This window comes from Rhipicephalus microplus, chromosome 3, assembly GCF_043290135.1.
Source record: "Rhipicephalus microplus isolate Deutch F79 chromosome 3, USDA_Rmic, whole genome shotgun sequence".
NCBI lineage: Eukaryota > Metazoa > Arthropoda > Arachnida > Ixodida > Ixodidae > Rhipicephalus > Rhipicephalus microplus.
Window position 1 is genome coordinate 77,200,090 of NC_134702.1, and position 27,861 is coordinate 77,227,950.

Sequence of the window (27,861 nt, forward strand, 5' to 3'; positions counted from 1 at the left end):
GGCATGGAGCGCCACCTGGGAACGAGGCCGTGAACTTTAAGAGCCGAAAAGCCCTTACGAAGTTTGTACACCGGTCGTTACCGGGCGCCTTCGCTGAAGAACAGCAGAGCCGCGGGATTCAAACCGTGGACAGCATGGCGGCTGCATTGCGGGGTTGTCCGGAGTACGTCGTGTCGCCTTATGTATACGCTGCAACGAGTGCAAATATTTGAATATGTCGATGTGAATACGGCGTTTTGGACCACCTATGCATATGTCCATACTGCATAGACACAGCCTAACGAAAGCAGCACAGATGTAATTAAGGAAGCTTTAGCAATTAGTAGCTCTTAAGCGTAGCAAACGTTAATAGCAGTACGGTACACCTTCCTTAGCTTCATTCTGTTGTCTATTTATTTAATTAGGCTACATTTAACCAAGAAAGACGCCCCGGATCAATCCCGTTTCTTTCTTTCATCTATAGCGCGGGTCTCGTTCGAGTAGACGTGGTGCTTTATGCGTGGGTTCGTTAGGTAGCTTACTGTTTGACATAAAATACGCGTTACGTGACGCCAGCTGTAAAATGAAGTGTTTCATACTCGCTGCAATGGCTGCTAGTGGAATGCTTCCAGGATTACAGAAACATAAATACCCATTAAAGTGGACGGAAAAGAACTTGCTGCTCAAGCTTAAGAGGTAGTGAATAGGACGCGTTATTCGAAGGTTGTCGATGTGGCCACTGCCACAAGTTCCTTGTTCATCAACTTAATTCGTTTCCACTTATTTCATGATTACTAACGTCCCATAATGCTCCACAGAAACATGGAGGATTACAAAGAGGGTTCAACTTAAGTTCAGGACAACGCAGGGAGCAACGGAAAAGAAAATAATAGGTGTAACCATATGAAATAAGCGGGTGTTAAAGGCATCATAGTCGAAATCAACAAAAAGAAATGGTCATGAGAAGACACGTTGCCCGAAGAGACGATAACCGCTGGTCATTAAGGATCACAGACTGGATTCCAAGACAAGACAAGCGGGTGATGGGGAGACATAAAGTTAGGTAACCAGGTGAGATTAGGAAGTTTGCGGATGAACAGTGGCAGCAGGAAGCACAGGACCGCGTTGAATGGCGGAACACAGGAGAGGCCTTTGCCCTGCTGTGGGCGTAGTCAGGCTGTGCTCCTGCTGATGATGAATGTCCAATATTTATTTTTTGCCTCCACTGCCATTGGTTTTATTAGGGTGTGTACAAAACGAGCCCCCCTTCCTCTTTTGTCCAGACGTTCAGAGTGGCTGATGGAGAGCGAAGAGCTGTACAGATGCGAGTTTAGTTGAACTGTGATTGGTGTTGTGGATGCACACCGTAAAACGCATCAAGTGTCACTGAAAGAATTGATTGAGGAGAATGCTTTGCGGATGTATGTGTTAGCACTTCTCTGTCATTTGCTCTTACGTGAGCGCTTGTGTTCCATTGGCAGATTTTGTTCAGCTGCTTTCCACCAGCGCAGAGTGGCACAGAGTTCTAAGGCCTCCCTGAATTTGTTCATAAAACTCACCAAAACCCACTTTCCTTATATAGAAGACAGACATTGCACCTCGTACTCCTCTTTTGTAATTGCGACCATGTCAATCACCACTTACTACATTGTGAATGACAAAAGCAAGCTATTAATAAACAAGCCTGAGTAAAGATTAGCACGCTTTATTGCACTGTGCCCCACGCAAGGCTTGTCTCTAGATACAAGAGGACTCCATTGCCCTGACACTTTGGCAGAATACAGAGCAGCGCACGAACAAAAAAATAATTTCACAGCACACAATAGGCACACCTCATAACAGGGCGCACAAATAAGAGGGTTAACAAAAAAGGGGTTTACAAAAAATAAGCTTACAAAAAGAAGGTGTACCAAAAGAAAGTATAGAGAAAGTCGGTGTACCAAAAAAGAAAGGGTGTACGAATAAGATGGTGTACAAATAAGAGGGGGACCAACAATAGGGTTAGTAATAAGTGCTCGACTAATAAGAGGTTACTAATAAAGGGTGACTAGTATGAAGGTGACTAGAATGAAAAAGACTAGTAGTAGTAATGAGGTGACTAGTAAGGGGTTGACAAATAAGGGCTTGACAAATAAGGGCTTGACAAATAAGGGGTTGACAAATAAGGGGTTGACAAATAAGGGGTTGACAAATAAGGGGTTGACAAATAAGGGGTTGACAAATAAGGGGGTGAACTAGCAAAAGGGATGCTCCTAGGCCCGAATCCGACCATGATGATGAGTCACCGAGGTGGTTTCGTTTAAGAAAGAGTTTCAACAGAACTGCGATGGCGTAGCCTACGACCTACAGGCTTCTGGAGGCTGCAGCGAGAAACTTCTACTGTCACTGCAGTGCTCTAGCCACGGCTCTTGCGGCGCTCAGAGTTCTCGATAGGTCTTACGGGCAGCTGGTTCCAGGCACGGCTGATCAGGTCGTACTTGGCCGCCTCAGGGTACACGTGGCACAAATAGTCAGCCACGAACAACTTCAGCAGGATCAGGGTAACTGCAAACATAACTATGTCTAAAACAGTTCTGTTGTACCTCCATGATGCATGCTGGTCTGCATGTGTTGCTTGAAAGTTAAGCATTCATCTACATTTGAAGTGCCGAATTTGCTGGTCAACTCAGTTTTTTTAAGGTCGTTAAATAATCTCAGACGACGTAATAGAAAAACCTCGAAACAAAGGATTTCGAGTTGACGTGGTCGTTAGTCTAACAAACCACATTCATCTGTTCAGGCAAAGGTCTGTTAAGGCTCGAATGCCGACATGATCTGTCTTCGCAGAAAAAAATCAGTCAAGGCTTTATTGGACTTCTTGCGTGGTAGTGGCCTATTCAATATGTTTTAGCACCTCAGTTTTTTTGCCCGTGTCTAACTTCCCCATACCCTCGCCCCTTAGTTCAAGGTAGCAAACCGGATGATACAATTCTGGTTAACCTCCCTGCTTTTTTTAACGTATTATCTGTCTCCCTTTCATTTCCAAGTGTTGGCTACAATAATACTGCATTATTATTTTTGCGATTGAGCTAAGTAAACGCTAAGCCACAGCCTTTATTGACGTAAATATTGACGTATTTCATACACGTACCAAGTCCCTGCCATCTACGACAAATGAACAATCAGATAACAAATGAAATCTTGCCTTCTCTTAAGCTTAGACAGTAGCGCCAAAGTAGCCTTTATTAACAAAAATGCTTCACTATACACTACAAAGACTGAGTTGCGAATCTGTATTCTACTCTGCTTGCATATTCTTTCATTCACTCTGCTGTAATTCATAGCTGGTAGTATTGTACAAAAGAACTGTTTTACACTTGCGATATTAGTTCATTACCCCACCGGCGCTCGCACTATCGTACACAGGTAATCTTCCCGCAAGTACAAAGCAGCTCACATTTACAAATCCCTCCACTCCCCCCCCCCCCCAAAAAAAGAAAAAGGAGGACATTTTATTATTTTCAAAGTGTGTTCGGTGAAGGCCTGTGGCCATTCGAGTGACTACGCAATGCATTTTTTGCTTTGTTTTATACCCTCTCTCCGCGATCACGTGATTGATGAGTGTAACGGGGAGGAGCCACAGCCGTGGTGGCGCCACTGTTGCTGTGCACCGACGGATAGACGCGAGCGTGAGACGCTAAAAGATGTCGCCTTCATGTTGAAGTGACGTTCAGCAGCATTAAGTAAGGTCCTACCTGTGATCTGCACGGCAAAAGCTTGGCCCTGCCAGAAGGCAATCCCAACCAGTACAAGTAGAGTGATCAGCAGGCACAGAGTGGTTCCGGGGTTCTTCCACGTCAGCAGGCTGCGATAAACGACGTCAGGACACGACACACGCGTGCGTTAGGCATGATTGGCTCACGACAGCGACGTGGGAAGGAAATAACGTCGACGCAATGGAGCATTCCGTAACCCAACACGTGCTACATAAGCGAATGCGGCAGTTTTAGTGCTGCGGTTGTCAGGAGAGAAATGGACAAGTAAAATGACGCCGCAGAGTGCTGGACGTCGCTCTGAACCATGTATCGGTTCAACCACCACGCTCGTGATTTGTGAACTCTCAACTTCTCTATGCTGTATATAAGTGTAAATAGTGCCATAAACCTGCTTGTGTTTCGTATCCCCCATCTTGTCAGAGTTCGTTTCCTCAACCCGAAGCTACACCACGCTACTACAAGAGACCGGGTAGACCCCGGTCCGCAAAAGCGCGTTCCACGACAGCCGACGCAAAACTGCGGCATCACCAGTGTCTGCCGCGAAAGCTATCGTCATACGTTCCCTCCTCCTCACTATCGCCTGTTTTTTTTTACCATATCAGAGAGCTTGAGGACAGTGCAACGCAGTGCATTGCGCATGCGTCGCAAGCTCGCCGTTTTGCGGGCTCCCGTGGAGTGATGAACGCTAATGCTACGCCAGCATCCTTTGCGTGAAGTATTCTAACCCCCATATTCTAGAACGCCCCTTCTTCACTCAAGGCTCCACCTTCACTTGAGAAGGTCGATGGGAGCGCCATCTCTAGGCAGGGAAAGTCACTGCATATCAGTGATAATTTGCTGCTATTGTTGAGTAGCGCAGCGTCATTTTTAGCCGAGCGGCGGCGCAGTGTGAAAGTCGAGACGAGGAGCGTTTGTGAATACGAAGGTAAATCTCGCTATCCACTACGCTGTCGCGTTCGCTCTTTGGATTACGTGGGTGCCGTCCGAAGCAGCAACGGGCGCGTAAGAAGTTGCCCTGAAAAATGAACACAATTCAAGGTATTTCTACCCTATTGACCTATAGATGAGCTGCAGGAGGCTGTCTCCGCGGAAAGATTATGAGCAAGAGCGACACACCTTCGTCACTTACTGTAGACAGAGCTGAACACATATCAACACAGCTCCCTACGTTCATTTTTAAAAGCTCCCCGGGCGTGGTCTGGTTGATATTCAGAATTCGGCTGCTTATCAAAACAGCTTCAATTGTTAAATGCTCAGTAAAACGTACTGCAAGAACGAAAACGATTTCCCGCTTTATCATTTAAGCAAACTTTTACGATATAAAGAAGTTTTTAATGATGTCATTCACATGTCTGTCTCTTATTCTTTACAAAAAAGGGATCCGACGAAGACCAAGAACAATTTAATCTTCGTTTTTTTTCTTTACCTCAGCCTGTTAAAAAAAACAGTACGATGAACAAGTGGAGATTACTAGTTCGTAGCATATTCCATGAGTATTAGTATATGTAACCAGTGTAAGCTATAATAAACGTGACTTTTTAAAGCTCACCTATGGGTTTTGTCGAAGGCAGTCGAGATCACTTGGAAGCTTTTCTGAAATAAGACACAGAGAAAGACGGTTATAGTATCTGCTTTAGTCGTAGCCAAACGTGAACGATGCCCTCTCCTCATAGCATGTACATTGGTAACACAAGAAAACATTCAATTATAGTTATAGAAATATTATTACACAATAACTGTTTAAGAGACAACCTATCGCGTGTGAAGTAATCGACAACGAGGTCAACAGCCATCAAAAAGTTAGGTAAGCTAGTCTGCTCAAAGAATATTTAGCTTGTGCCTTCGTTTCTGTGAAGGCAGCCAAAACTGAGGATAGATGTGGTGTTTCGTCTTTGCGAAGGTAAGTTCAAATAATTTACAAAATCAACTTGGCAAAGGCGTATTGTTCAAAGAAGTTGCATGCACAGATATACAGATTCATAGTAAAGGAAAGAAATGTATGTTTAAGGGCTCGTTTTTCTTTGTTAGACACAGTGTTAATTATATCGAAAAGACAATCATGCCAAGGAAAGTATAGGAAATGGTACTGGAGGTACTTGTAAAGTGAATGTGATGAAGGACAAGTGGGCCAAAGGATAACTTGCCATGAACAGATTCACTGCGACCTTCGAAGAACGCGTCTGGTGTTCTGGCAACTGAGCTACCACGGCGTCTATGCCACCGTCCGCTTTATATGTGTATTAAACGTGTTAGCGTCAGCCAGCGCCACCAGTAGCCATGGCGGCGAGTGTGGAACATTATTTTTGTGCCTGTTTGGCATCATACAGCACGTCATCTTATTACGAGCTGACAACTGATCAAATTATCCCTCGTATACTACCTCGAGGCACCAAGTCAGACAGGACGAGACCCTCGCTATGAATTAAGTACTAAATGAAGCAAAAGCAAGAAGAGCATGTGTGAATAAGAGGGACAAAAGTTGGCGCACATCGGGTATTGAAAGCATCCGAACACTGGTATTCACAACAACAGCAACAAAGCAACTCCTCACCGAAACTCGCATGTTGAGCTTCAGCATCCGAGACACAATATCGACGTTGAACTTACGCCGGCTCTGGATTCGCTTCGCAACCTGCAAGGTTGTTGGGAGAAAAAAAAAACTAATAAGAAAAAAACAAAATACAAGGCAATAGTAATAAAAAATGCAATGTACTTATTTTTTCACTGTTTCGTCGTGACTGAACTTTCTTCGAAGCAATAAACATTAAAACAACTCACTGGCCTTTAAAGACACTGGGGTGCAAGAAGCAGCAGATTTTATTACACAATAGGCTCTCATTTTACAAGTATGTTCAAACGCAGAGGCGGTGATACTTAATGAACTAATAGAATGACCTTTACACGTATCCTGTTTTTTTACCACAGTTAGGTGCACATGAAAGAACCCCACCTTCCAAGTTACAGGGTCTTTCATTATTGATCTGTAGATTCCAGATATTGAAGACAGACCTCTTTCCTGTGTTACAGTTGGCACAGTACCTGTGGCTTCATTTCGTTATCGTTTGAAAAGCGAGAAAAAGGAAGTTCCGTCGCTCACCTTTCCGTCGTCGGAGTCGAGTAGGCTAGAATAAATGAGACAGAAACAGCAGTTATTATTAAAAGGCGAAAAAAAAAACTTATTGAGAAATGCAACATTACTATGAGCAGTTACCGGGGCTATTTGATGAGACGTTTTTGAGTATAAATGCACAACGCAACGGCCACTACTGGGACGCAACAAAGAGCCGAGGATGAGAGTCGACTACGAATCTTATTTCTAGTTCAGCTCATTGCAAGTTGCTTTCTCTTTCATATACCTTGCATATACTTAAATATTTCCCAAAATGAATATTGTCTGCACGTCAACCCTTGGATGCGTCTCTTGCTTTCAGCTTTGCTGTAACCACTGCACTGAGCACACTGAAAGGATTCAACAAGGACATTGCGTTCAAGGTCTTGTGTTGAGGTAAATGTTGCAGGCGAGTGCTTTTAGATAAAGGCACTGATAATAAATACGCAAGTAAAAAAACTTTCGTATTTGAAAGATCCAACATTTTAATGCAGCCAAAACTTAATGTCAATGTTGTCAGGCTGTTGCATTACCTGAATGCCTTGCGGTTCGTCAATGCTACGAAAATTGAGCCATCTTACATCTTAGCTTAATTCTTGCCCACTTAAGGCAGTAGGAAAATGGCTAACCTGGGCGACTTTGAGAGGAAAGCGAGAAATGTTTTGACTGATTAAATACATAAAATATTCTACCACAACTTTAGCATTGTCATTTTCCGGTGCTACATATGTATCGCGACCCCCCCCCCCCCCCCCCCCGAATACTCCCATTTCATTTTCCTAAGAGCCTGATGCAACTCCAGTGATTGGCATGTAGGATTCATATTAACGTTTAATTTAGACGATAAGAAGTAACAACATGCACATTTGTCCTGTTGGGAGGGTTACAAAAGGCCTGAGTGGCTGGCTGAGTGTCACACTCCTCTCTAGGCAGGCATAACTCAAATAACAGGGAAAATTACAATATAACAAGAGCAAATATTAATATACAAACAAGAGAACAATACTATGCATGCTTGCAAATACATATGCAGTACTATAATACAACTAAACAAGCGTAGAAAAAAACATATACAAGTACAACATAAATGTAAATGCAGAATGCAGCAGAAAAAAATAACTGCGAATTATTTCTGTATTAACAGAAGGTACCCAAATTTTATGTTTTCGAAACATTTCATGTGCACCATTTCTCGCGCCATATTTATGATGGTAGGATGATGATTTAAGAAGTCTACTAATTACGTAATGTTGTTTTTGTATGCTACAGTAACTTTGTGTAAAACCTTTGTCCCACATCATTTTCTAAGTGTGTCCCTTTGACAGAAATTGTTGATGAAAATTATCCTGGCATAACTTTATTTACAGAAATATAGCATCGCTTATTTTCTTCTTCAGTATGTGTTGCATTGTTCAAGTATCTGTAGCATATTACTCGCATCAAAAAGTGGCACGCGGTGAGTTTTATAAAGCACATTTGCAACAACTCACAAAATATGTGTCTTTTTTGTTGGATATACATTTAATACCTAATCGTCTTTGTTGTTATCTATACAAGGAGGCAGTACTGTAAGTGGGAACGAATTAAAGGGTAATATAGCTGCTTTTTAAACTAGAGCAGCAGAAGTTCTTCTACTCTACTTATAACACCTGCTGAATGTGGAATGCATCTTTTGAGGTTACCAACATGAGGAGACCAGCTGAGATTGTTGAGCTGAGCTGTTGATCCATTTATTAGCTTGCAACTGAAGAATATCTAATTTCTCTTCTGAGAAGAAAAATACGTTCATGTCATCGGCATAAAGAGTTGTATCTGGCGTGTTCACTTACCATTCTTGGAATGACTGACTGAAGATGTAGATTATGGCTGCATAGAGTAGCAAATGCAGGAGAAAGCCGATCCAGGTGCTGCCCAGTACCACCTGCAAAATGACAATGTGTAAGGTGGACGTGGCGAGAAGAAAAAAGAAGAAAAAGGAGCACAAGCACCTTTAATAAAAAAATAGTTACGATGCTTCCGAAAAAAAAAAACTGAATTTTGGTGTCCGATAGTGGCTTAACGGCAGTGCTGAAAAGCTGTGGAAAAAGATAGCTTTGTAAAAGAAAAACGCAGGGAATATTTTAATAAAGACATTAAAATCGAAATTCTTTTAAATTTTTATTAACCCCCTAGCTTAAGATTTTTAATTAGAACAAATCAATTTGACCTGACATTGTGTAATGACGGTAGTTGGCAAAGTTAAGCTACATTGCTTTAGCGGGCTATGAGTGCAGGCGCAAAACATCCGTTAACTCCATCGACCATATTGTTTTTTTTTTTACCTTGAACGTTCACACTCAAATCAATAAACAAATCAAAGAAGGAATAATGTTACAATATTACTTGTGAACGCACACAAGTGATGTCCTGCCTTTTTCTCTGGTGCACTTGTGCACGTTCGCTAGTATTATGGAAGCATTCAGCCAATACCAACTGGCCTGCAATTAAATACCTTAATGAAGAAGGATGAATACCAGATGCATCGCCTAATCCGAAGGCACACAAATAAACTCTAGCCTTTCTGTAAGATCTGGCAACCGATTTCTTGCGTGCGAGGCTCCTGGTCACTATACAAGCGAGTAGTTATTGTCATCAATGCTGGTATTGAATGTAGACACTATTATTTCATTTGGGGGAGAGAGCGTAAGGCACTGCACGCAGAAGTGGTGGCTGATTAGGCGTCTATCGAATCGCGTGACAGAAAGCAATTCCACAAGAAGCAGCCGTCTCCGCATTATTTCCATCGAGGCGTTGTACAACACAAAAATAACCAACAGCCCGAGTCACTCACCGCGAGGAATGCTCCCGTGTAGTACGGCTGCTTCCAGCGTGCCAGCTTGAGATAGCCATGGTGCACGTCCTTGAGCCAATCGTCCACGCGCTCTGTTTGCAATAAGAATGGCGATGAAAAAGAAAAGATTAAGCAGTGATTGTGGAAATGTACCATAGTCGGGAGCATGACATGCCAACGCATACAAGTCAACAAGACGTGGGTGCGAATGCTCTTTGTACAAATTATGTCCGAAATTTGGCACGAAATAATGTAGCCTTTTAAAGCCAACATACTACAACACTTCTGTTATCGCAGTACTCGGCAAGTTTGGACAACGTTTAGATAATTAGCTAGCAGGATTAGCTGCCCTCTGTAGAGAGAACTGGAGGCAGAAGCGTCATCGCAGCTATTCAGTTTTAGTTTATAAAATTTGTAAATTTACAATCTCTACCAATGTCGACGACATCACAACTCTACCTTTTCTTCGATTGCACTTTACTGCGTTAGCACATTGTGACATCCCGAAACGAAGGTAATTGTAATAAAACACGTACTTACCATACTTGAGGAGAGTGTCGCGGACACTGAAATACAAAGAAAAAAAAGATGTATAAAATTATGTTGAGAAATGATTAATAAAGCTACGTCTTAGTATGTCTGTCTTTTTTTAACCACCTTAAATTCTGCAGGTCAAATCAGTGCAAGAATACCTGTGTTTGTAAATCGTTTTTTTTATTTAACCCCTGCGTTTTAATTAACGTAATACTCGATTTTTATCCAATACTAACTCACGTTGAAATGCCCTTGTTCCTACAGCGAGTACTGCTATTATAATGTAATTGTGCTGATAATGTGAGAAATATAGTTCTTTTTTAATGAGTGAATAGACTTATTGCATGTTTGTAAGCAGTAATAGGCACAGTCGACATGGCAGGGCGCCTGTAGCGGCGTCCTGGCGCCTAGGCTCCGCCCAGCCTAAAGCTATGATCTATTCTCTACGATCACGTGACAACTGGCACATAAACTAGGAGAGCTGCCTCTTCCATCACGTTTCCACACCCGCCACTTCTCCCCCATTGGTGAGACGCTGTGCGAACTAATTTATCCAACTGTGGCGGTGTTCATAGCAGCGTCTTGTGGACACACTAGAAACCTGTATTGGGTTCGCGCGACGGCTGCCGCTCCGCTCTTGGGGCGAAATCGCTCGCACGTAGGACTGGCTTAAGGCGAATGCGTAGAGAACTGCGTGACTTTTTCTTTGCGCCAATGCGTCCATGTGATATGGAAATTTCGAAGCAGATAGAGTATAGAACTCACAAGGAGAAGGAGAATCGTGGATCCCGCTCGGTCGCTCTCTCTTCTTCGGGTTCTGGTTTCCTCTCTCCCGCACCGTGCAAGCTTGGCAACCAAATCGGCAATGAGAGCCACGGAAACGCTTCGAAGGAAGGACTGCAGACGCGAAACGGGTGCTGGTTGGAGCCTCGCTGCTCGTTGAATGGCGCGGGGGGCGACACGTGCGGGGTGAACGTGAGGCCGCCGCACTGGTACGACCTGCTGGGCTGTGGGCCGACGGAGTTGCCGTCGTCGCCATTCTCTGCCACACCGGCGAATCCAGAACTGCGGGAAATGAGGGAGACAAAGGAGGAGCAAAATTTGTGAAGTAGCGCTGCGAACGTTCAATTGAATATACCAGTAAAGTTCCACTAGAGAACTGTGGAAAATGAGGGAAATGAGCATATCAGCACTGAAAACAGAATCTGGCCTATCATTGCTTGCATCTCGTCGCCGCATTTCTAGTCTTTCCCTTTTTCACAAGTTTTTTTTACAGCTCGCTCGGCAGGCCACCATACATTCTTCCTCCGGCACGCATCTCCCATCGCACCCGCAACAAGTTGAGCGGCCGCGTACGCGCACCGTCACTTTTTCGTCCTCATTCTTTTTTTTTCGTGCAGCTACGGACTGGAATGGCCTTTCTAATGAAATCACCGCCATAACCTGTCCTACAACCTTTTTGAACACCGTAACAAATTACCTTGCAATGTTTAAAAAAAAAGGCTTTCACGTTTTCATATATGTACCCACCCCTTATGTAATGCCCCTTCAATGGGGTCTTTAAGGTAATAAAATGAAATGAAATGAAAGGAGGAGCAAAATTTGTGAAGTAGCGCTGCGAACGTTCAATTGCATAGACCAGTAAAGTTCCACTAGAGAACTGTTCATCGCCGTGTTTCTGTCCTCCCTTTATTTCTATTTAATTTTTACTGTGACGGTTTTCTTTATTCTACCTTGGGAGTCTACCGTAAGTCAGAGGCCAAACAATGAATTGAAGTAATTAATCAATTAATGAATAAAACGAATTGATAATAGTGATGATGCCGCTGCTTCGCTGTCCACCTGTTCTCGTACAGTGATTATCCAGGTTTTTATTATTTGTTTCAGTTTGCGACATGGCCCCAAGCATTTTCGCCTTCATCAAAAATTATTATTTTGTGGAGGTAACATTCTTTTTACACTGTCGAAAGTATAGAGAGATGGAGCAGCCGAAGTGCTACGAGCCTCAATCTTCCCACAGCAAGCAAGCAAGTTAGAATACAACAGGAAGAGCCCTAAAGTACAATGTTGGATTGGTGGATTTTTTTTTTCTGAAAGAAGAATGTTTCAAGTCTCTTCCCATCAGTTTCTGTAGCGGAGTGTGTATACAATGAGAAATCGTATGTATAGAAAAAGTGGTAAACGATTTGCGGCCGAATTCAGCTGCCGCAGTCATTCTCACGTAATCGTATTACCCATTGAAGTAGCCATATACTAACCAATGAGCCTCATATGTTTAAAGCGGTTTCTCGACCACAATTACTCGCGACATTTACCACCTTATTATAGCATTGATTATTTTTCATTGGGTATTACAAGTACATTGAATCAACTCAAATAATCCTGATTTTAATGACTTAAGTGTCTACAAATTTCCCTTTTACAAAATGTTTCTTGTGATCTGTCTTGTGTGTCTTATTTCCTCCTTTTTTGAAGGAAAGAAGTGGACATTTATGGGCTATAGTTTATATTGTTCGACACAATGGTATTCAAAAATAACAGACAATTATGCGAACTAAAGCTCAGGGGATGTTATTAAAAGTAATTGTGATGTAATCGTGAAGAAAGAAAAGTGGACGAAAAGATAACTTGCCATGGGCAGGGAACGAACCAGCGACCTTCGAATAACGCGTCCTGCACCATGGCGGCTATCTGCTAGTCCAATTTCTAGGGGTATATATGAGCATTGAACCGTGTGAGCTTAAGTAAGCGCCGCCAGTAGCCATGACAGGAAATGTAGAACTTTTTTTTTAGCCTGTTGCCGTCACATATCAGGTGACGCCAACATCGTTTGGTCCACTTTTTTTTCTATTCGCATTAAGTCTCTCTGATTTCGCTGCACCGGCGGCACCAGTTCAACAGGTGCAGCACCTTTCTCCTAGATTTACTCGTACCGAGCGCGCACTCTGCAGTGGCTTCCTCGTTTGGTCGCGCGAGTTCTCTGCCGGCCTGCACTTGCTCGAAAGGAGGTGCAGAGAGGTGCAGCATGGCGTGCGCCCCTTCCTCTTGCCAAGCTTCGAGCAGGTGATGCGGCATGTTGTTCAGGGCGTTGCGCAAGCATTTGAGTCAAGCTCGTGCCACCGACGGGTAATCTTAGCCTTGTCTTATCAGTACCTATCAGGACTGATTTTTTTTTGCATGTGTTTCTGCATGTGTGTCTCATGAGTGAAAAAAATCCACTGTGGTTGACTGCAGTAAGAATCGTAGGAGAAAAAAAAAATTACAGTAATAAAGATGCACCTGATGCAGTGAGGCGCAAGCGGCGTGCTTACTTCGTCTTTACGAAAGCGTGAAACCGATGCGGTAGGATGCCTTCAAAAAGACTGTCTTAAAATACGTATTCAAGAGAGCTTGCTCACGTGTGAAGAAAAGTGGCTCTGTTGGTCAAAGAACCCCTGGAATTTTTCGCTTTTTCTCGGTCTATGGCCTCGCACGCACTTGAATACAAGGATTACGTGATTGAACAGTAAACCACTAATTTGTCGTTGTAGACAGTATGAACAGTCTCTTGAAGTCATACTCATGGAACCGTCCGACAACACTTCTGTATCTGAGAACATGACTGACATTTTCACGTACAACGAGCAATAGACCCACACAAACCCCGTAAACACCTCCTACAGATCGCCGTTATCGGAATCATGGACGCTGTCGAGTAGTTTTCTCTATATGGCATGAAGACAGCCATCGCGGCAGTGTTCTGGTAAACAACACCATCGATGCACGTCGCGTTGGCTATTAGACGAACTCTACCTGCACTTGCACCTTCGTTTTGGCAATAGCCGCCGCACTGTAGTGTCACGACTGCACCTGCACTTGCTGAACCGGTGCTGCGCGCTCACGGCACCACTGTGACACTTTTCAGAACTAGTGCAGACAGTACAAGCCAAATCAAAGAGACCTATTTACGTTGCAATTAGAACTAATGACGTCAGCTATACTTTCCTTGGCATCATTGTCTGTTAGTTTCTATTAATATCTCTGCTTTTTTTTAGATTAGTCGGTGGAATGTCGGTGTCTGTACTGAACTGTCTGCTAGTTTTCATTATTGTTTGTTCTTATTTACATTAGTTGGCGGAATTTCGGCGTCCGTGCTGAATGTTGTCACTCTGTACTCACAACGTTCACCAGCAACTTCAAAGTGATATAAGACAGTATAGAGCACTAAATACCTCAAGAAACACGAAAGAGAATGAGATTTGCCACCCTCATAGTGGCGTTTTTAATACTGAAGACCTCATTACAGAAAAAGAAAATAATGTATTTACTGTGCAGACAATACTGTGATTTTTGTACTGTCAGTCTGGATAGGTTGCACTTCTGGGCAAGGGGCGAGCGCCATGTGGGACAAATAATGTCACTTTTTTTTCGAACTCACAAAAGTCATCGTTATGACTCACTAATTCAGTTTAGTGCACTAAATGCAACAGGATAAAGACGAAAAAAAAAAAGCTATCCATCTGGACAGCGTGTACAGCTGATGCATCCCACACTCCTGAACACTTGGGTAGCGCCTACTTCGTGATGTTGGTTACGGCATATGATACTAGTGTATCTGCGTATTTGGGAAATAGCATAGACCGACACATTTTGCAGACTGAATTATCCTTGCATTCAGCGGGCTTTCGGAAAACGGGATGCTCATATTTCAGCGATAAAAACGAATTAGTCGTTGCGGAAGCGGGCTGGTGACCAGCTGTCATATACTGCGTGAAGTAATTTTCAATTCTATTATTTAACAAGCATAATGCCACATCGATTACCATTGGACACATTTTAGCCGACATTAGCAAATACAGTGTGGCTACTGCATACTGCCTCGCATTCAAGTGTATGACAGATCCATTTTTTACGTGACCCTATGGGGCTGATACACACACACACACACAAACAAACAAACAAGTCCACAGCCACTGTATTCTTTGGAGACGTGGTCAAAGAATGTCTACGCTTTCGAGAATGTTCTATCGTGCTGAAATTTGGTAGCATTGTGTAATTACCAGATTCAGCGTTAGGTAGTACTGAATATCTGAGGGGAAAAGTACCAATCATGCAACGCAACGCCAGTATGTTGAAAGGCGTAAAACCTACGTGGCTGTGAAGACGTTCCAACCCACGAGACGCTGAAGGCCTGACCACGCGGGGGCGCCGCAGCGTGTCAGCACGTTTTTTTTTTTTTTTTCGTGCAGCGCCTTGTCTTCTTTCTATGGAGACAGAGGACTGCGCGCAGCTTCCTAGTATCACCACTGAACACCTATACAGGCACTGCGCCGTGCTCTCTATTGGGCTGCAGGAACTAGGTGCCATTTTCCTCTTCTAACCACTAAAACCACCACTACCTATATACGGTATAACCTCCTTTTCAACTTCGCGTAGCAACTCGTCCTCTCTCTCCGTAGGAAGAGGGTCTGGTGAAGCGTCCAAAAGCTGCGCACCGACGACCTGCAACGGTTGCATGTGGTCGGGCTTTGAGGCGCGGTCGAAAAACCGATGTGACCTTCTCCGAGACAGCGGTGACGTCAAATCATGCAGTCACAGCTCGCCAACATTTGTGAGGTCCCTACAGTGCGTCAGATGATGTCGTCATCAATGGACATCGCCGATCGGTAAATGGTGAGTGACGAGAAACTCGGGGGGAGGGAGAAGAACATCGAAATCAAATGAGGACGTTAGAGCAATTTATTGCCAGTCTCTCACGCTGCGGCCCGTTTTGAGACGCGCACTCTACAACTGCAAGCATTACCTCGGGTCTAGCAGGCATTCGAATGCAAACGTACAAAGATATGTAGCATGCCGTTCATTTTATTGCCGGTAGATTTGCGTTTACTTTTGCTATCACTTCATTGTGCTATAGCACAGGTTCTTTGGTTACACCACTCATGCATACCTCTTTTTAAAGGCCTCGCGGAACTTGTCCCATCCAGCCTTGGCACGATTCCCAGGTTCCGGTACGTATGGCACACCCTCTTCGTCAGTCGTCTCGTCCTCACTCGACGAAGGACGAGGCGCAACCACCGGAGCTGGTTCCGGAACTTCGGCCTTAGACTTCGAGCCCTTGCCCTTCTGTAAAGGATAGAAAAAAGGTTAATCGTCTGATCTTTCAATGTCATTGTTCTACTCATCAAAATTACAGTTTTTCATTGACGTGATGTAAGCAGATGTTGGCGCACAAGTAGGGCACCGACTATCCCATATCCCTTAGAGGGGTCCGACATAGAGCACGGAAGACCCAAGTCTCCAGGCGTAACTGAACATGCCATGTGCAATGAGAGAGGGGACAAAAAAAAAAAACAGGGAGGTTGACCAGACAAGCGTCGCCTTTACTCCTCTGCAACTGAGATAAGGGAAATAAAAAAAAATACAACATATCCATAAAGTGAATCGCTCCGATTGCCTGACTTCACACCAATTTATCTCGCAGAATTCCGGGCTATTACATTGGCTCTTCGAAAACTAAATTATCAGCAATCAAAAGCTATTATTATTTCGGATGCTTTGTCTGTATGTACACATCTAACGTCCGCACAGCAGTCTCCTCTTCTCAGGATATTTTGGTCTCTCGTACCGCATGGCCTATCAGATGTTCGGTTTATTTGGGTCCCCGGGCATGCTGGAATCGTACTAAATAAAATTTCTGATTCGCTCGCTTTGGCATCTTTAAGTTTCCCGGTAGTGCTGGTAGCTCCACAGTTTCATTTTATTACTGCCGAGCGATTCAAACGCCTGGTAATCTTAAAAATCAACGCAACGTCGCTCCTACAATCTGAAGAATTTCGGCACTTGCGATTCACACGGAACACCGCAAAATGCCTTTTCCGTCAATGTGAGGTGACCCTCGCAAGCTTTCGCTGTAGGGTTCCTCGGTTAAATTTTTATCTCAACAAATCAGGATTTTCATTAACTAAGCTATGTGCAGTTTGCAATGAACCGGAAACAATAGATCACTTTCTTCTCACATGCCACCGCTTCGCCTCACTGCGCCGAATAATTCTTGAAAGACCGGTTGGTATGCTCGGATTGCCAGTGAATACATCCACCCTATTATCTTTTGGAGCCAGTCAGTTGGGTGTGGGCCGCAGTGCTATTCTGTCAGCGCTACATAACTTCATTGAGGCAACCGGAAGGATACCCTGCTAGTGGTACTGCCAGATATATTCAATTCTTTGTCCCCCTTCCTCATTCTTGTTAATTTGTTTTATATATTCTGGCTTATCGCATTCTTCTGCACTTTTTTTACGTTTTTTCAAAGGAACATTATTATTGTCCTATCAAATGTCTCTTTCTTTTTTTAGCAAGCGTTGTAAAAAAATTATCTATTATGAGGTACAGTGTGGCCAATCCCCCATGTGGGTATGAGCCAAGATCTCCGAGGCGACAAGACAAGACAAGAATGCTGGTGAGTGGGGGCGAAGCTTCGGCACAGTTCTCTAGATAGGGATAGTGGGTAAAGCCCCTCGATCAAGAGCAAAGGGCTTTAGTATTGAGACGAGCAAAGAGCGGAAGCAAACACCAGTACCGAGGCGAAACACACGGACACGGCAAGGTGGTGCCACTGCGCCTTTCTCCTGAAGCTTTTTCCCTCGCAGCAACGTTGAATGTGTGTTTGGCCAACAGATGCCGGCGATTGTAGTCGCTTGTGCGTGGTATTTTTGCTGGTGTGATTAAAGTAACGCTGAGTTAGATAGGAAAACCTTGGCAGAAGAAGTATACTTTCGCGCTAGGTTGTAAAACTGGGTATAACAAAATGAAACTGCTGCCGTCTGACTACACTGAATGACTGCGGTGGTCGTTTTTACCCTTCACGAAATTTGTAGTACAGGGCTGGACACTATAGCGACGCAGTACTATCTCAGAAATACTTTTGAGTTCCTGTATCTAGATACATTTGAAGAATGTATTTGTATCTCAGTAGTGAAATACTTTGCCTTTCTATCGAATGTATCGAAACACTGCGAAGGCACGGTTATGTCGCTACTTTTTTGTCGGAACTGAGCCGGCATGTAGAGAACATCAAAAAAAAAAAAAGCTTGTGTGCGCATAGGCAAAAGCGCTCCGCCAGTCGGCGACATATGGAGATCAGCCAGAAATCTCCCTTACGCACAGAATGTCAGAATGTTCTATATGGTTAAGTGTGTGACGCGACTGACGGCTTAATCGAGGAGGCAGTCTTGGATCTCGCTCAAGGCCGGTGAAGCACTGTCGACTTTATTTTCGGGGACAATTTTGACAATTAGTAGTTATAACACGAAGTTGTGTTTGCCTACAATAATAGATAGTCTTTTCTATATCACCAGCCTTGAATTGAAACTTTACCGGTGCTCTGCCTGCTGACAGTCTATTTTAGAAGCTTCTCTTACTTTAGTTAGTGTAAACCTTCTCGGCAAAACAAATCGATCATGTGCGCGAAATAAGGGCATACGTTACTTCTCATCAGTGGTTTGTTATTGAGTAGAAAGATATGACTGACAGCATTTTGCATTCTAACATTTTGCATTATAACATTTTGCTTATTGCTCCTTGTTGTCATATCATCCACATTGCCAGGCGTATATTTACTGGCAAGCCTTTTAGTTATTTTCCGCTTTTAATAGCGGACGCTGCGAGGCAGATTAGTCAACTGGCCCGCAGTCTCACACTGACTGAGTGGAACACACCTAGCACACGACGTACCGGACTACATGAACTTGACCCTGACAGTGCGGCAAGTGATGTTTGCAGCACCAACGAAAATATCGAACACCAGCTGTGCCATTTTTCTCGATATGTTTCAGAGAGATAACTACTTGCCAACGCAATGCGGTGACTGGATGATCAGTTACTTTCTGTGCAGGCGAAACTACAGCTCCATCTTTCGACATCCCGCAAGGCAGCGAAGGCCTTGTGTTTTTTTGAAGACGATGGGTTTGTGTGAATGCCTCTGACTTGCTGCGGAGCTCCACACGCTGCAATAAATATACTGTCGGTCTCTCCGTTCTTTTCTATTCCATTGTTCTCATCTTTCTGGTTCCCTTCACTAATGCTTCAGTGTAGGGAAGCCAACCGGGTGTCTTTCTGGTATAAACCTCCCTGCCTTTGTCTGCTTCCTTCCTTCCTAGTTCTCTTAGTCGACTTTGTGTCCATGCTCTTCCTGTGCAAATACATGAACACTTTCCCTGCCCATCTACTCTCGCTCATCTTCCTAAGCCTCTCTTAAAATCTCATTTTGCTCTGAACTCCCCTACTTCAAAGTCGGTCCATCTCATATTCCCCTTTACAGCCTTATTGGTCGATGAACGCCCAACGCGAGCCGTTCCACCGTCTTTTGATTTACATCCACTTCTTGATAGCACCTATGACTTCATGCGCACCCCTGAGTTCTCAAATGTGAGCCCCGGAACCATTACGTCTTTCCACAGACCTCGAAGCGCTTCGTACGAAATGTATCACCATAAAGCTCTATCAGGGGCGCAGCCAGGGGGTGGCACACCGGGCACGTGCCCACCCTCCTCAAGTTTCTTTTTATCACCGTGGTATAGGAAATAAATAGCGAAAACTACCCATACTAGGAGGGGGGCCCTCCCGAAATCAAGGTCCCCCCCCCCCCCCTCGGCATTTTTGGGCCCTATATTGAGACCACCTGGTTTTCGCATAGTTGAATACCACCAATACACGTTTTCTTGCACTAAATCCTAGTCCTGCGAGCCGCTGTATGATGTCTTGACTGTCTGCAATCAGGACAATACTGTCAGCGTAAAATTGACCTAGAAGCTTCTGCTCAATCTTCGCGCCGGCCTGTTTGTGTGACAGAGTGAACGCAAGTTTGCTATCTTCTAGCGCTTTTTCTATCCTGACCATGTACAGCATAAATAACTGCGGGGCAAAGGACATCCCTGCCTCAGCCTCTTGCCAATTTTAATGCTGTCACTGCGAGTTATTCTTTCCCATTCCATGCAAACCGTATTTTCTCGGTATATGTCTGTAAATAGTATACAGTCGTTACCTAAATATGCCCACCTCCGTCAATATATCCCACAAAATTTCCTGATTAACGTTGTCATGCGCCCGATTGATGTCCAGATAAGCTACGTATATAGGGCTTATTTGTTTACCAGTTTTTTTTTCTTTCAGCATGGCCACCATTTAAATGAAACCTTTGAATATTTTTTTATTCAGGAAAGCTGCTGCATGAGAACACGGCCTGTCTGTAACAAATGATTGCACGCCAACGTCATGCACATTTGCACAGGGACGCATGCTTGCCTAGAAATTTAATTCTACAGCAAAAATGGCCGCTTTGGTTTGCATGAACTGGCATGAAAAAACGTTTCCCCGAAAACGAAGGCTCCTAACAGTGCTCTTGTAAAAATGAAGCAAAGACAGAGAGTATACCTAAAACATCGATGAATATAGCCACGTGAATACAGCGATACGTTCCAATTACTTTGCCCGGTGTAGCCTTCTCTTTAACAACTGAAAACACTTTTTGTCCGACCATATGGTCATTTCACTGTTTGAAATAACCATATGAGGTTCACAAGTAGTGAGTATGGTGTGCCTTACTGTCTTCACTTCTCCTTTTTGCAGCTTTCTTTTTCGCATGCTGTCATTAAAACCAGAAATCGCTCCGGCATTCGATGGCTGGTTTATCACGTTTGATGGCGATTCAGGCCAACCCGTACCAAATTTGTTGATCGCGATCAATCATAATCCGCTGCTACCCTTTCCAGCCCAAGACCAATCGAGTTCGGCACAAGTGTGAGGAAAATCGTGGTCTGGGAGCCAGATTGCGATCGCCCTAATCGAAATCATGCTCGAAGTGACCGCACAGCAGACCCCAATTTGTATCGAGCCTCATTCGAATCGCCCCTGATCGGGATGAAGAGTGCCCGTATGACACCGGCATTATTAAGAAGGCAGCGGGAAGTTGTTTGATCCGATATTCCAATGTCGTCCGACGTCGCACCACAGGACCTTCTTGCGTAAATATAGCCCATTTAGTTTTCATCTGAATATAATGAACGATCATCAAAGTATCTTTGCTCATGCTCGAAAATGGTATACATTACGTTGAAATGATCTGAGAGAATGAAAATATTAGGTTTCCAAACACTTACGAATCACAGCTACACCGGCATTATAGAGCAGTACCTCTCGCATACAACTCGCACTATACGTAAGCAGCGATGTTCTTTTCTTCCCAAGCGAAAGCCATAAACAAAGTGAACCCACAGGTCTTCGCCGCGTGTATGGGTATTTATATAAGTCTTGTATTCTTTTACTCTTTCGTGATCAAAGAATATTTTTCCTCTAAGGCATGCAGTAAAAGGCTGTCGCGAGGGTTCACGAGCTCCAAAGGAGCGCTGATTCGAACTTTTGGTGTTCGTGAATGGCAGCATTTACACACCACCAAACGGAAGTGGGTAACTCTCCCAAGGCCTGCACAGTTGGCGCACCGAAGAACGAATTAACCATAGCCGATCACGCTATAGCATCCAAAAAACGCAGATTTCCCTGCTTCCTCATGACGTTTTCTGGCGTAACAAGCCGCGACGCCGCGCTTGTTACGTAATTGAACCTGTGTATTCCTGATCGACATAACGCCACAGAAGCACGCAAGCCCACGCTTGAGCACGATTTGCATGTCTATAACTGACACCCTATGATAAAGGGTGTATTGACAAACCGAAACATCCATGTTATGAGTGTACTTTATTGTAGGATGTCAGTTTACAGCGTGTCCTGGCTAGTCCCTGCTGCAAAAGCCGCAGATCGCAGCGAATCTGTGCGAGCCCCAAAGAGGACGATTAGCGACGGACGAACTATGAACACCGAGGACTTCACGACCCCCTGCTTAGGGAAATGCTGGTAGCCCAAACGCTGTAGAGACGCATGTTTTGGTAGCACTCTTGTGGTAGCCGCGCATTCTTTTCGTTGTCGCATGTAACATGTTCGAGAGAAGGGACGAAAACGCATGAAGGGATACAAAATTATGAGTACAGCTGCCTACTTTTCGCCGCAAAAATAAAAAAAAAATGTATAACCAAGCTTGTTCAAGCTCACTAGCAAATCGCTCAGTTTTTTTTCTGCTGCCTACCAATATAGCAATATTAGAGCCAAGTCGCGCAGGCGCATCACCAAAAATTTTTTTCGGTTGGTGAGGGGGGGGGGGGGGAAGCACCTTGATTTGAGGCAGTTCGCTCCAATGAAATGGTCATTTTTTGCTTCCTATTTCATGCGAAAAAAATTTCGCGGAAAGGGGGGGGGGCACGAGCCTAGTGTGCCACACCCTGGCTACGCCCCTGATGTCGCGCTTTTTAAATTTGGCGCGCATTTTAGATGTACTCTGAAAGTACTATAGAACAACATGTTCGGAGCCTGTGAAGTGCCACCAAGAGGCGTGATAAGCATGAGAATTATACCATAACAACAAGAGAAAAAATAGAAAGTGAATTTATGAGACAACATTTAAATAGTGAGGTTATTATCATTAGGAGATAACAAGAGAGAGAGGGCGATGCTAAAAAGTACAATTTGCCTAGATATCTACCTTTGGTTTGGGAAAGAAAAAAGGGTAAAGCGTGAGTTTAGTACCTATCCGCAACTATACCAACATTTGCAACGAAAAAAAATATAGTACCGGAAACCTCGTGCAAATCTGGCCAAATTTCGGCACGCTAGGGTTTCCCAAACTGCTAGGGATTCCCAAACTTCGCACCGGTAAACCCTGTTGAATATGCACGGCTTTGTCAATATTCTAGATTGGGATAAAGTTTCTAAATTTTTTAAGCAGAGGAAAAACTTTAGGTACGTTAGATTGGGAGGGACAAATCAGCAGGCGCAGATTGCGCGTTAGAAGGAGTCGGGAGTTGCAATGTTGCTACTGAAACAAACAAACAAAAAAAACAGAGAGAAAAAACTAGGCACTCCGTAAATATCAGTATATATTTTCATATCCAAGAGTCAGTAGGTAGCAAAGAAAATCAGTACATTTACTGAAATGTCGGCACTTTTTGCAGCACCGGACCATCCGACGCAATGTCCGAAAGATGCTTGGCTTTGCAAGTCTTCCAAGTTCAGAAGAAAACAGTGGTAGACTACGGTTGTTATGCCGATGCTTTCTTGTTTTCGTATATTGCAACGTGAATTTATAGGGCTATGGAATATCGTATCAACCAACCCAGCCGTTTTTGTGCGTATGCGTGTACCGTGACACTGTTTGTTTATTTGTTAAAGATGCAAAACACAAAGGTTAACAGCATAGCACGGCCGTAGTGAAACACCTCCATAAGGTATGCAAAGGCAGAGAGGGAAATAACTATAGGCTTCGGGCTAGTGAAGAAGGTTAACAGCTGGGCAACCGGTTGCAAGGCAATGGGTGGTAGGCCTGGTGGCATAATAACGACAAGTTTTCTTTTTTTTTCACGTCGTAAAGCTTGAAGGGATACTGAACAAAGTTTTCACCGCCAAGATTTTCAAAAAGGAAAATAAAATATTGAGTCCTGAAATCGATAGAGCGAACCTTCATTTCAGACAGAAGCTACAAGATAAAAAAATGAATTTAATGCGTTTTCATAAACTGCCGCAGCGAGCGGCCACGCCATAAACAGGAGGTGGCGTTGGTGACGTCAAACTCACGCGAAACGGGCAAGCCAACGATGCCAGCCGTCGCTTGCGTTTCTCGACTCGCTCATTTCTTCCTCTGGTTCCCAGAACCGGCATGACGAGCAACAATAGACCTCTACGGGGGTAAGTTACAGTGTGACGTCACCGGTGGTTGAGTGGGGTGCAGTCACTCGGTGCTTGGGCCAAGCTTTTTTTTTTTTGAAAGCTTATACTTCATCTCACAATGGCAACATTAGGTGTGGTATGTGTCAGAGAACATCTAGGTGTGTGGTAAAGTGCGTAATGAAATATTTACCACGCTGGCTGGCTTTTCATCACGAAGAAGTGAACACACGTGGCGGCCTGTGCAAGGAACAAGCCGCAGTGTTGACTGGGGCGGGGAGTTTGTGTTGAAAGGCATCGAAAATATTGGTTCACCATTACGGACGATGAAAGTGGGAACATTGTGCGTGGTGTTTTAGTCAGGATAAAAAATGCACTTGACGTGATTATCTGCGATCGGGCACATCTCAGCGTATGCGTGGCGTGCATAAAAATAAAAGTGCATGATCTCCGGGTGATATATACGATGACGCAGGAGCTAGGTATAAGCATGTTGCAGCATTGCTGAATCTGCATATACGCTTCACCACGGCTATAATTGGTAGTATTGGATACCTGGCACGTGCTAATGGAAACAGCGGAGATTTTCGTTTCTTATCTACTTTCTACTTTTACAGCTCGATCCTTATGAAGTGACAATTAGCATTAGAACTTCGTGTATCAGGCCTAAAGAAGAAATATAGGTACGAGAACACGTTATGCGTGTCAAATGCGGCAAGGTAACTGCGCCAGATAATATTGTTGCAAATCTATATTATTAAGTTGTCGGGTATTACATTACATAAATAATTTTCACGTGGTTATTGAGAAACGTAGCGATAGAATTTCACTTTAATTTTGACGAGGATATGTTAACCTGAGCCTTACACACGGCAAGAAGTGTCTCTTTTTTTCATTCATATTCAATCAGAGTTTTTCGCTATGAGCGAGAATCTTATCCATGACGTCGCGCAGAGCAGCTCAAAACCATGCTGCCGCCAATGCTGTACCTCGTTTAAGACTACATTGCACATGCCACGATGGAAATTGAATAAATTTACATCCATGCCACGCAAATATTTCTCAAAGTGCCAGTCACCGTGTACATTCAAAACGTTCGCTTTCGAAAAAGATCATGTTTTTTTTATGGCTGCCATTTACGTGGGTGAAGGCTACTGCGTGCTAGTCGCGCCTCTCAGTACTCTAAATAAAGTTTCTCCATCCATAGATCCATATACCACGAGTGATTTCCACACTATGAGCAGTGACCCTTCCGCGACCCCCTTCTTTTAAAAGCTGTGACTAAGGACATAGCAGGGCACAAATTTCTGTCGAAGGAATGCAGACACGCAGCTCTGCTATTCAGAAAGATGTTGCAGGTGGAACTTTCTAGTCAACGAGCACCTGCTCCTAGAGAGGGTATGGTCACACTGTTTACAAACAGAGAGAGGTCTATTCTCCCGGCTGGGGCAAAGCGCCAGTGCTTTTGTGGAAGGGAAAGAGTGGAGTGAAAGGACAGCCGAAGAAAAGGAAGAGGAGGATAAGAACACCTGCATCCAGCATGCACATCGGGAACTTGGACGTCACTGCTCCATCCATCAAAGCTACAACCAACTGTTCAAAAATACGGGGAATAAGCTCGTTTATCGCAACAGCTGCATCTTCCGAGTGGAATTTCGAAGCTTCGTCAGTTTTTCCAATATTCGTTTGGGATCCCTTTGAGTCAAGTTCACACCAAAGGCGGGTAAAACGTCACGCTGTAAAGGCGCGGCGGTGTTCTTCTTGGAAGAATCGTTGCCACCTGACAGCGACACGTGCGTAAAAGCATGACATGCGCGTTTCTTCAGCCGCGCTGCTTGCCGAAGGAGGCAAGCGGTCTGAACAGGTTCACGCACTCGTCACTACGAAAAGCCCACCTGGCTGCTCTTAAAAAAAAATCACAACCCCCCTCCCCCTCCCTCCCCTGAATAGGCCTTCGGATAACGCCCGAACAACAGTGCCTACACAAAAGCGCAAATGGTGAGGATTGGTTTCCCTAGACTGCTCGTACGTTTCTCTTTCTGACCTTTGATAACTTTTATCCCCCTCCTAGAAAAACTAGTTGCTGTGCACCAGTGCCGAGAATGTAAAGGTGCAAGCACCTGGCATGGCTGTGGTTGACTCGAACCACTTTTTTTCTTCAATTTCAGATAATCCCTTATCGGGTGCCAGTTCCGGAGATGAAAACTACTGCTTCACACTGTGCCTCTAACGAACTTTCGCGCGGCTATTCTCAAAACACCATCACTCTTTGCTTCGACAAACCAGACTTTAGCATAGGAATGCCGGAAATTGAAGCTCGGCACGCATAGGTGTCACGTTTTTCTTAGGGCCTGACCACACGCACCCGATGTAGCGCGTTAGCGCGTGGCATTTTAACGCGGCATCATGCCGCGCCATAATGGGTGCACAGCTTTGCGTAATCACACGTCAAAGAACCCCAGGTGGTCAAAATTTCCGGAGCCCTCTACTACGGCGTCTCTCTGGTGGTTTTGGGACGTTAAACCCCACATATCAATCATGCGTCGCGTAATCACAAATCTTTTATCTCTATATGGAGAGAGCGCGACGCCGCGTCGAAAAAACCTGCGCTGCAATCGGTACGTGTGCTCAGGCCTTTATATTTGCTTGCTACCAATATGGATTGTTTTTACTTGTTGATCAATTCATTTTGTTTGTTGTTTGGACTCCAGTTACACGGCTCAATAAAACAGAATAAGTGAGGGGGATCTGCAGAGGTAATAGACAAAAAATGCAAAGTTGCATCGAATACACACACAGAAAATAAGAATTCATTAAAGCTTTTCGTCTCTCTATCCATCTGGTAAGCATGGAGGACACCCATTTACTTAAGATTCACCGGTGTAAAAATAGCATCAGAAGTCTCACCGCTTAAAGCTGTATAGTGTGGCAGTTAGGGCTAATCTGGATGACATGATGATAGTTATAGCGCGAGAACAGAATGACGACAAAGAGGCCTTCTTGTCTCTTTGTGATCGTTCCGTTCTCGCGCTATAACTATGGTTAAAGCTGCAATTTAAGCACACGTACCGACTACATGCAAAACAAAGTACCTACAGAATAACGCTTGTTTAGAGCAGCGGAGAACGTGGCTGCCTACACTGTTCTTAGCCGCGGCTTCTACCTGACGTGTAGCAGCTGGGGCTAGTTGGTACGGCATGGCGATAGTTATAGCGCGAGAACAAAACGACGACACAGAAACAAGGAGCGCACGAATGACAAGAGGCGCTCGTGTCCTTCTTGTCTCTGCGTCGTCGTTTTGTTCTCGCGCTATAACTATCATTCTACCTGACGTTTTGTTCTCGCGCTATAACTATCATTCTACCTGACGTTGGCACAAAAGCCTAGCACGTAGTGCGACCATGTTTGGTATCCTTATGGCATCAGTTTTTTTTTAATATTTCTACAGAAAACGGCAGCTGAAGCAACCGGCGGGGTGCACAGGATAAGTGTCCTCCGATCTCCACTACACGAGGCTTGGAAGAAAGCGGATAAGAACCACGAATTGCAGCGTGCATCGTTTTTCTCTTTAAAACTTTTCTACCAGTAAAAACGCGAACAAAGTACTGCACAATGGGAGACAATAATAGCCAAGAGAAATTGCCTCTCCAGTACTTAACCACAATTATGCCTCATTCAATTCATGGTATGGCTATCGCGCACATTATTTACAGGCAAAAATCATTTTTCGTAAACGACAGAGTCTTGCGTTTCTTGTGGGGACAACGTTGTTCGGTAAATGATCGGTAAATGATCGAATCAAGCGCGAACATGTACCACAAACGAGGCATGCGCGAATCGCCCTTAACCGAACGCGATAAGTGAAATGATGAGGACTGCTTACCGATTTGCGCGGCATCGTAGTCGTGGAA

The 27,861-nt window shown here is 44.2% G+C and overlaps 1 protein-coding gene across 1 annotated transcript; it reads right to left on the minus strand.

Moving 5' to 3' along the window:
- Positions 1–1,668: 1,668 nt before the first annotated feature.
- Positions 1,669–27,848, minus strand: LOC142802838 (uncharacterized). Its single transcript, XM_075887893.1, has 11 exons — positions 27,834–27,848; positions 16,134–16,309; positions 10,973–11,272; positions 10,214–10,239; positions 9,674–9,765; positions 8,673–8,764; positions 6,832–6,856; positions 6,286–6,366; positions 5,284–5,327; positions 3,714–3,823; positions 1,669–2,523 (listed from the first exon to the last, which is right to left on the minus strand). The coding sequence occupies exons 1-11, from the start codon at positions 27,846–27,848 to the stop codon at positions 2,375–2,377; spliced, it is 1,110 nt and encodes a 369-aa protein (XP_075744008.1). The 3' UTR covers positions 1,669–2,374.
- Positions 27,849–27,861: the final 13 nt, after the last annotated feature.

Coding starts and splice junctions, on each gene's coding strand:
- LOC142802838 (XM_075887893.1), bottom strand. Junction 11,273..16,133: donor CGCGAGGCCTTTAAAAAGAG/GTATGCATGAGT, acceptor CATTTCCCGCAG/TTCTGGATTCGCCGGTGTGG. Junction 6,857..8,672: donor AGTCAGTCATTCCAAGAATG/GTAAGTGAACAC, acceptor CATTTATTCTAG/CCTACTCGACTCCGACGACG.